Source organism: Leopardus geoffroyi, chromosome C1 (assembly GCF_018350155.1).
Source record: "Leopardus geoffroyi isolate Oge1 chromosome C1, O.geoffroyi_Oge1_pat1.0, whole genome shotgun sequence".
Classification (NCBI taxonomy): Eukaryota; Metazoa; Chordata; class Mammalia; order Carnivora; family Felidae; genus Leopardus; species Leopardus geoffroyi.
In genome coordinates, this window is record NC_059328.1 from 184,591,733 (window position 1) to 184,602,058 (window position 10,326).

The following is a 10,326-nucleotide window of genomic DNA, read 5'->3' on the forward strand; positions in this document are numbered from 1 at the left end:
ATTGTTGGAGCTGAAAGCAAAACTAAGATAATCTGACTTGTGTCCCTGTCAGCGTGTCCTTGGTATACCTGATCTTCCTGATTCTAACTCTCTCCTCTGAGTTCTGTCAGACTTGCCACGTGAGCAGTGATTCTCTTTATATCTGTGTTGTTTTCGTGGGTAACAATAAATAGGAGGCTTTCATGTGCTTTGTAGAGTGCGCAATTTTCCGTGAAGAGATGTCATATCATGTAGTGCTTGAGACTGTAGACTTTGGAGGGGCGCCTGGGTGGCTTAGTTGGTTTAGCACCCGACTTCAGCTCAGGTCATGATCTCACAGTTCATAGGTTCAAGCCCCACGTCGGACTCTGTGCTGACAACTCAGAGCCTGGAGCCTGCTTCAGATTCTGTGTCTCCCTCTCTCTGTGCCCCTCCCCCACTCACACTTTCTCTCTCAAAAATAAATTAAAAAATTAAAAAAAAAAGACTCTAGAGCCCACTGCTGGGCTGTATTTGAACCCCAGCTCTACCACTTAGCAGCTGCATGATGCTGGGAAAGGTGACTGCTCTGGGCCTCAGTGTTTTTTCATCAATAAACCGAGAATAAGAAAAGTGCCTTTGTTCTTAGGGATGTTGTGACAGTTGAATGAATGAACATATGTAAAGCATAAAAAAGAGTGCCAGCACAGAGTAAGCACTTCACACATTATTATGATTACTTAAGAATTGCATTTTTCGGAGTGGACGTGACTTTATTTTGCAGTGTCCAGAGGGGACTCATTATGTCTGCATTAAACAGAACCAACTCCCGAATTCTGCTTGTGTAGTGAATATTTTTCCCTTAGAAAATCCATCTCTATCTGACAGAGTGTTCATTTTCTTGCCTTGAGTCTTAGTCTAAAGTATAAATATGGTGTGTGGAATAGGGCACTGAACCAAGGTACGAGACCGGGACTTTAGTCCCAGCTCATTTACCAGCTGTGACCTTGGGTCAGTCACTAAACCTCCTCAGGCTCAGCCTCTTTGCTCCTCACAAGAAGGCTAGACTATAAGACTTCCGAGTCCACTTATCACATCCCTTTCTGTGATTGAGGTGATTGGGGCAAGTCTACTTTAACAAAAATATTAGGCAAAGCCCTCCTTATGCATCCCATTTAGTTAAATCCTGTTATTAGAAGGATTTAGCTATTATTACATAGGTAGTATTGGGAAGTGCCTGTGTAAATTTTGGGGAATGAAATATTCTAAGGCGTTTTTAACACAAGTTTCCTCATATAGCCTAAGGAAAAACCATTCATCAAATTAAGCAGCGTATCATGGAGCACCTTGGATAAAATAGGTGACGTATCCTTTGGCCGAGTCTCTGCTTTGTGGAGCAATCAGTGTAAACTCCGCTTCTTCCCACATTGTCCTTTGCAGTTCAGGGTCACCTTACCAGGTACTGCAGTGAGAATGGAGAGGAGAAAGAGAAAGGACTCTTTTGTCTGTGCACCGGGGGAAAAGGTGCCGGCTTCCCCACACTTGCTCCTTCAGGCTTCTGAGCCAGCATCAGCTTATACATCGATCATTATAACGAAGAACTAAAATGAGAAATAAAAATAAGGAGAAACAGTCTTTCTTGAGCAGTGATGTAACTGACAGCTGGTGATTTCCTGTGATCCTCCTTTACTTTTTGTTTTGAAGGACATGCTGAACCTCTGGAGCCTTTTTTCTCCATCAGCCAGATGGGAACACTGTCCTTAAGGACAATGTGGGTAAAGACAGAAGGAATGTGGGTAACTAATAACTTATTAAAAGACAGATTGCAAGGATAACCCAATATATAAACCCCAGCTCGCCAAGCATGGTGGTGTGTGATTTACGTCACGGAAGATGTTTGGGTTTGTAAACTCTTGTACACTGAGGGGCTGATTTAACTTTCGTTCTTTGAGGAAGAGCTTCCTTCCTTGATTTCTCCCAAGCCTAGGAATGCTGGGCCTGGGTGGGACAGGGGTTGCAGCAGTGTGCAAAGTCTCAGACCATGGTGAGGGAAGGGTGGATTGTCCTCAGTAATTCAGAGGAGCCCCCACCCTCGCCCTGAGGTTGCTCCTTATTACAGGAATATCAAGGGGGTGCTGTCAACCACAGAGCTGATCAGGATCAGGTTGAGGTCCTTGGCTTAAAGAGCAAAGACCCTCAACAGAAAAGAACCTGAGGATAATGCCTTGAAAAAGTGAGCTCTCAGGGTCTGGGTCTGTTTCCTCACTGAGTAATAGCACTAACATATAGAGTGATATCACTCAGGATATGCCTGGTGCATAACTTTCTTCTTTGGTGTATATTTCTACTTGTTTGCAGGGCCAAGGAGATCTGTTGAAGAATGCCAAGAATGAAGCTGTAGAAAACATGAAGCAGATCCAGCTGGCGTGCTTGTCTTGTGGACTTAGTAAGGCACCTAGCAGTTGTGCCGAGGCCAAGAGCAAACGCAGCCTGGAAGCCATAGAGGAGAAGGAGAGTGGCGAGGAGAACGGGAAACTGTGACCCTGAGCAGTACCGACACACTCACCCATCCTTCCTCTTGAGGACTCTGGTTTTTCTTTCTGGTTTTCTTTCTGTAAGCTTTATAGAAATTCACAAAAAGGTACCCTCTATGGGGTGTTGGACATAGACAGATATTTTCACAATGTCAGTATTTTAATGTAGTTAATTTATCTAAGTTAAAAGCTTTAGTAGCAGTGTTAAAATTCTGAGATGAGTGTACATACCCATGTGTGGATGTGAGTGGGAGTGTGTGTGTGTGTGTGTGTGTGTGTGTGTATGTGTGTGGGTGTGTATGAGAGAGAGAGAAAGAGAAAGAGAGAAAGAGAGAGACAGAAAGTGAAGTGAGAGAGAAAAAGAGAGGGAGAGAGATTGAGATCCTGTGAAAATCTATTCTATGTTGCATTATTCATTTAGTAAGTTATTATGTTATCATTTTGGGATAAATTTGTTAATCTGAAATTCTAAAGAGCACTTACTATAACCTGTTGCTGTGTTTAATTTTACTTCTCTACCTTCTTCATTTAATTTAGAGATCTTAACATAGGTTATTATCAAAGGAAGCCAAATTTACCAGTGCATAGATGTTTTGATAGACTAAATATAGATTAGAAAAATTCCTAAGAATCACAGTAGAAATAAAAGTGAGTGAAAGATTAAAAAATGATCAGAATTTCTAAGAGAATCAGCAAAATCATTTCTTCACTTAGAAACTCTTTAAACTATTTATTAAATAAAATCAAATTTTAGAAAGTTTTTTTTGTGGTTGTATATTAAACATGTATGATTTCAGTGGAAAAGCTGATCATAAGTGAATTTATACCCACCTACATGGAACTCTGAAACACAGTGAGAGCTCTGTTGTAATTAGGACTTTGATGTGACCTTATTTTCAGTTATGAAATGTCAAGGTTGAGATCTTTAGGAAGGCCTCATTCTTCCAGACTGGGAGTCTAGCATTCATCTATAACAGACATGAGCAGCTAGGAGGTCTTGGCTTTTATTAAATATAATTTATTGTACTAAATTTAAATTTAAAGACATTGTTCAACCACATCATCATGTTGAATTGACATAAATTCCGTGGGTCAGATAACATCTTTGTGATGATTTAAGAGCTAACTTATTACAAAATATGATATAATTTTAATACATGAACAAAAATATACATACAAAAGAAGCAAACTAATTAGGGTACATTTATAATTGCATCCAGATAATTTTTACCCTTATATCTTCATAAAGAACTTGAGTGTAATATGTTTGTTACTTCCACCAGAACTAAATGTTCTATGGTTATGAAAATATATTTATTTAAAACATTGCTTTTATTTTGAAAAGCTTCTTAATTAATTTGATTAACAAATACGCAAGTTTGGGGGAAATTAGGGAAGATAATTGTTAAAATTTTTGCAATTATAAGCATCTTCTATAGCTACTGTGTTAAGTTTTTTTCTGACTTCTTAACACTATTATGTTCATGTTGCACATTACTGAAAGTAAAGATATGAAACAACACTTTTATGGTTCTCTTTTATTATGAATTCTTTGAAAACAGAAAAATAATGAAAATGAGTTATTATATTAAAAATATCTCAAAGGGTATGATATTTCCATGAACCAAATGTGAAATTTCTCCTTGGGTTTAAAACTGGGTGTTTAGTGAGGTTCATGAGCTCATTTTAAGGTAGGTTTTCAAGGGTACTATAATTGCCTGAAAAAATTTCTTTACACTCCATTATATTTAACCTGCACAGTAAAAGGAATAGTGGAATGTAGTATCTAACCTCCTTATGATAAAAAAAAAAAGAGGTGATAGAGACAAAAACAAAATCCACTTTACATCGGCTAATTAGTTGGTTTCACCGGTGGACCTCTTCACCTCCCTGAATTCCATTCAGAGAAGTACATGCCTTTACGGGTGGTATGGAGAGGTGGGAAGAAAAGACAAAGGGTAAAAACTCTCAAAGAATATTATTAATTTCTTAATTTGAAGCTCAAAGCTAATCCTTAAAAGTGGCTTCCCTAGTTTATTCCAATTGTCCTAGAGCTCCACTTACAGGAGCTTACTCAAATGTTCTTGGACTGTTTTTGTTTTTAGTTTAAATAAATTGAGTCTGGGGGAAAAAAGTATTTCTGAGAACATGATATGGGTTCCACCTCATCTAATGCTCCTTCTGGCAATGGGTTTTCTACCAGTCTCTACTCCACTGCATTGGGTCTGATTGCTAGCCAGGGAGTGAAGGGTGGGGCAGGGTGGAGCTTCAGATTTTGAGAATAGAGAAGTTACAAGGGAAACATATTTCCTGTAATGGTCTTGCCTCTGGATGGAATTATAGAAACAAAGCAAACTTCTTACATTATTACATTCTACCAGTGTCTGTCTTCTTTCCAGACTTGCACTGCAGTAGAAAAATCCTCCATCCACCTGCTTAGCTTTTGATGATGCTAGGAATGTAATGGTACATATTAATTCAATTTTTGTTTATTAATTTTTACATTACCAATATGATATGAAGCAGAGATGGTAGGTGTTATCACTGACAGAGCCACTGATAAAGTGAATGGAAGATTTGACTTTAGATTCTGGTCGGTCTGATTTTATATGGAAGAGTATTTGTTCAGTGGTTTTGATTTTTTAATTTAATTCTCAAAATTTTAAACTAAACTATCAACTCTTTCCTTTATAACCACCAATGAAAAGAACTTTATTGTATTCTTTGATAATAAAATACTAATGATCAATATAAAAATGCAACAATACAGATATATAAAAAAATCACCCACTAGTAACATTATGGATTTATATCCATTCAGACACTGTTTAGAGTTTATACATCTAAATGTACTTTCATTTTTAAGAAAATTGAGATCACATTATATAAAGTGTTTTTTGTAACAGTCTTTCCACACAATAAAAACAATACATTATGAATCTCTTTCTATGTCAATGAATATATCTGTACATTGGAGCTCTCAGCCTTTGAATGGAATCTAGTCCACAAATAATGTATTTTATGTGGCTGCTGAATCTTTTTCAAAAAGTTTTAAACAATAGACAACTTTTAAAAATCATGAGATTTCACATAAAAATTTAATTTTCTACTTCTAAAAGATTGGGTATTCTGACAACACTAGACGTCCTTCTGCACCTCCCCACATGTTACTTGTCATGAATTAATTGGAGTTGGCCTCTCCAAAAGAGGCATGTGCTGTCCAGTTTGCCAAAGAGCTTCTTCATTCGTTTATGTTACATCTTGCCTCTGTAGATGTCTTAGGTGGTGATTCTTGATCCAGATTAGTATTAGTGTCTTATTATGTGGATTACTATAATATATTAAACAATTCCCTATTGTTAGACTTTTCTCTCTTAATTTCTTGTTATGCAAGCATTGCAGTGATGAAAATCATTTTTTCAAAGTGGTACAATTTTTTTCTTTAAGACAAATTTCTAGAAGTGGAATTTTTGGGTCAAAGGTTATATAGATGATTTTTAGGGATTTTGTGATACATTGCCAAATAGTCTCCAAAAAAACTTGTCCAATTTAAATTCCCACCAGGAGTTTATGAGAGTGCTCAAATCTCAAATCTTGGCTAATACCAAATGTGATTGTTATTTATGTCTTTGCCAATCTGCTAGCTTAAAAAATCTTATTTCTCTTTATCCTCTACTCTCTAGTGAGATTGAACACATATTAGTATATTCATTGACTTCAGATAATTTTATATAGATAGTTATAATTTTTCTGATTGCTTTTGAGTGGGATGGTAACTTTTAATCTGTTTATTATTTTTTTAAAAGGCATTTACTTAGTAAGAATATTAACCCTGTGCTTTTCATATGTTGGTACTAATGTCTTTTGATATACATATACCTAATTTAATCCAAGCATGATTTTTTTTCCTTTATGATTAGTGTTAAGACATCTTTGCCGACCTATGCTTGTGAAAATATTATCCTATATTATCTGCTAGTATCTTTCTTGGTTTACTTTTCACATTTAAACCTATAATCCTCCTAGAATTGCTTTTTGTGTATAGTGTAAGGTAGAGTTCTAATTTCATCTGTTCCCAGAATGGATAATCAGTTGACCCAGCCCATTTACTGTAGATTGTTTTATGTCCATGACTCTGTAATGCCACCCTTGTAAAAATGAAGCACTTATATATGTGTGTGACTCTTTCTGGAATCTCTGTTTGGTTCCATTGGTCTGTGTCTGTCCTGGCAACATTACTGTACTGTCCTAACTGTGATAGTTTTTTTAATGTTTTGATTATCAGAGAGAGTAGGCCTCCCTACTTCTCTACCTCTTCATCATTTTCTCGATTATTTTTGGTTCTTTGCATTTCCATATATCAATTTCTATCAGGTACCTTCTGGAATTTTTATTGGTATTACATGTATATATCATGTATATCAGTCATATATTACACGAATATATCATTTGGGGGAGTTTGGACACTCACATTATTGAGTATTACAGTCCATTCACAGGATGCATTACTCCCTTTATTCAGGTCTTGTTTAATTTCTCTTAATACAATTTTATGGATTTCTGTATGAAGGTCTTGCACAACTTTCAGTAGATTTACTCCTAGGTATTTGATTTTTTTAAGCTATTAGAAATAGTAGCACTTTAAAATTTAAATTTCCAAGTTGTGGTATATAGAAAATATAGTATATTGTTTTGTAATGATCATGTATGGAATGAACTTGATAAACTAATTGTTGATTTTAAATTACCTATTAATTCTTTTAGATTTTGTAGGTACATAATCATGTCATCTGCAAATAATGACAATTTTATTTTTTCTTTTATGATCCTTAAGCATTTTACTTATGTGTCTTATCTGTTTTTCTTGATTTGTCGAACTGGTTAAAACCTCCAGTACAATATTCAATAGAAGTGATGTTAGTAAACATCCTTTCTTATTCCCAATCTTGGAGGAATTTTGCACTATTTCATCGTTATGTATGATGTTTACTCAAGGTTCTGGTAGATTCTGTTGGGTAATTAAAAATTTTTTAAATATAAATTTTGCCATTGATATATAGATAAAACCATAAAACTCTTAGGAGAAAATATAGGAGAGAATTTTGTGAACTTGAGTTAAGGTTATGAATTTTAGACATGACACCAAAAACACAAGTAACAAAGGAAGAAATAAGATTGAACGTCAGATTTTAAAATTCTGTACTTCAAATGACACCATAAAGAAAGTGAATAGACAATTTGCAGAATGAGTTTGCAACTTGTATATCTGTTAAAGGATTGACATCCAGGATACATAAACAATCACTACAACATCATAAAAAGACAACCCATTCTAAAAAAAAATGGACAAAGGATCTGAATAAACATTTCTTTAGAGAAGATACACAAATGAGCAATAAGCACATGGAAAGATGCTCAACAGCATTGGTCATAAGGAAAATTTAAATTGAAACCATAATGGTGTACGATTTCTCACCCAGCAGGGTAGCTATAATAAAAAGAAGACAGATAGTAACAAGAGCTAGTGAGGATGTAGAGAAATTAGAACTGTTATACACTATTAGAGGAAATGTAAAATGGTCCAGCTTCTTTGGAAAAGAACCTGGCACTTCATTGAAAGATTAAACATAGAGTTACCATGTGACCAGGAGTTCTACTTCTAGGCATATACCCAACAAAAATGAAAATATATGAACATAAATGTTCATAGCAGCATTATTCACAAGAGCAAAAAAAGTGGAAACAATCCAAGTGTCCATCAACTGATTAAAGGATAAAAAAGATAGCATATCTTTAAAATGGATTATTCAACAGTAAAAAGAAAGGAAGTACCAATACATGTTACAACATGAATGAACCTTGAAAACATTATGCTAAGTGAAGGAAGCCAGGCACAAAGGCCACATATTGTATAATTCCATTTGTATGAAATGTCCATAGGAAAATCTGTGGAGACAGAAAGTGCACTAGTAGTTGTCAGGAGTTGGGAGAAAGTGGGGTGAGGAGTTACTGCTGATGGGTATGTGGTTTCTTTTGGGGGTGATGAAAATGTTCTGGAATCAGATAGTGGTGATCGTTGCACTGCCTTGTGAAGGTACTAAAAACTACTATGTAGTGTAAAAGGGTGAGTTTTATCTTATGTAAATTATCAGTGAAAGTGTTCTTTAAAAAGAAGAAATATAGAAAAGAGAGTTTACATAATGAATTGAGCACCAGTGAATAGTGAAATAACTCCAAAAGTCTGACATATGAAATTGGAGTGGAGGAGAAGGGTGGTAGAAAATGTATTTGAAGGAATAATGACTGAGAAAACTCTTACTTTTAATGGAAACTATAAAACTACAGATCTAAGAACCTTCAAAAAAATCCCCAGGACCAGAAACATGAGGTAAACAACCAAGGCATATTATAATAAAATTATTCAAAAGTAGCGATATTGAGAAAGTCTTAAAAGTAGACAGCAAAATAAGACATGTATGAATAGTACATATAAAATTAGCACATTTTTTTAGTGTAAACCATGTGAGATGACAGTGGAGCAACTTTAAATACTGAAAGAGAAGCCAACTCTTAATCATTCAAAAATAAAAGCGATATGAAGAATTTCAAAAGATGAAAGAATTCATCCCAGCACTCCTGCACTACCAGAAATGTTAAAGGAATTTATGACTTTGTTAAATGATCATTTATTAGGTAGAGTCCCACAGTGTTGGATGGTTCCACAGAAGGCCACAAGGAAATTGAAATAGAGAAGTTTGTTACTCACAAGTCTTGGAGAAAGTATGTGGTATGCCTTAAGGGGCCATGGGGAGGTCAAGGCAGGGAGCAGGCAGAGAGAAAGTGGGGGCACTCAGGATGCATGCCTTTATTAGGACCTGAGGTGGAGAGCTTTGGGGTTCTTGGGCTAAGTAAGGCTGGATTAGCCAATTCAAAAGGTTTTGGTAAGCTTTGTGGGGGTCTTATCTACAGAGCACACAAGGAGAAGGCCTGGGGAGGTGGAGAGACTATGCGGGGTAGTGATATCAGAAATCTGTGTACTGTGGGCTGCTAACGAGGGTGTACATTCAAGAAAGGGACTGGTATCACATCAAGTCCCCCACAGGCCTCTTGGCCACACAAAATGGGTGCAGAGGTGGCAAAATTATAGAGTAATTTCATTAAACTCTCAACAAAATTCCTCCAGAATGGAAGAGATGATGCCAGATGAAAACATGAATCTACACAAAGGAATAAAGAACACTAGAAACAGGAACTGTAGGGGTAAATACATTAAAAAGTGTATTACTTAAATCTCAAAGAGATAAATGACTGTTTAAACAAAAACAACAAGGCAATGTGGAATTTGTAAACGATATAAAAGGATAAGAATAGCACTAACCTGGAAGGAGAGAAATGTCCCTGTACTAGGTGTAAAATAGTATGATATCACTTGAAGGCAGATTGTGGTAAGTTAGAGTATACTCTAAGCCCTCAATCAACCACTAAAACAAGAAAGCAAAGAGCAATAACTAGTAAGCCAACCAAGGAGATAAAATTGAATCAGAAAAATATTTGATTAATCCCAAAGAAGGCATAAATAGAAAAAAAATAGGAGAGAAGAACAGATAGGAGAAAAAAAAAAAAAAAACAACTAGCAAGATGATTGTCTTAAAGCCTAACTATGGCAATAATCACATTAAAAGTAAACTTTATAAATACTACAGTAAAAGGCAGAAATTATCTGATTGGATAAAATAAGACTAAACAATCTGCTGTCTATAAGAAGTACACCTCAAATAGAAGGGCACAAACAGGTTAAAAGTGAAAAGATGGAGAATATATATCTTCCTAATAT

The 10,326-nt window shown here is 35.6% G+C and overlaps 1 protein-coding gene across 2 annotated transcripts in view; it reads left to right on the forward strand.

The window, feature by feature from the left end:
* PLCL1 (phospholipase C like 1 (inactive)) overlaps nt 1-4,014 on the forward strand; it is a 336,396-nt gene extending 332,382 nt beyond the window's left edge. For both annotated transcript variants that reach the window (XM_045480635.1, XM_045480637.1), the window contains exon 6: nt 2,317-4,014. In XM_045480635.1, the coding sequence (XP_045336591.1) occupies nt 2,317-2,499 (183 nt within the window). In that variant the 3' untranslated portion in view covers nt 2,500-4,014. The remainder of the gene's footprint in view (nt 1-2,316) is intronic.
* Nucleotides 4,015-10,326: the final 6,312 nt, after the last annotated feature.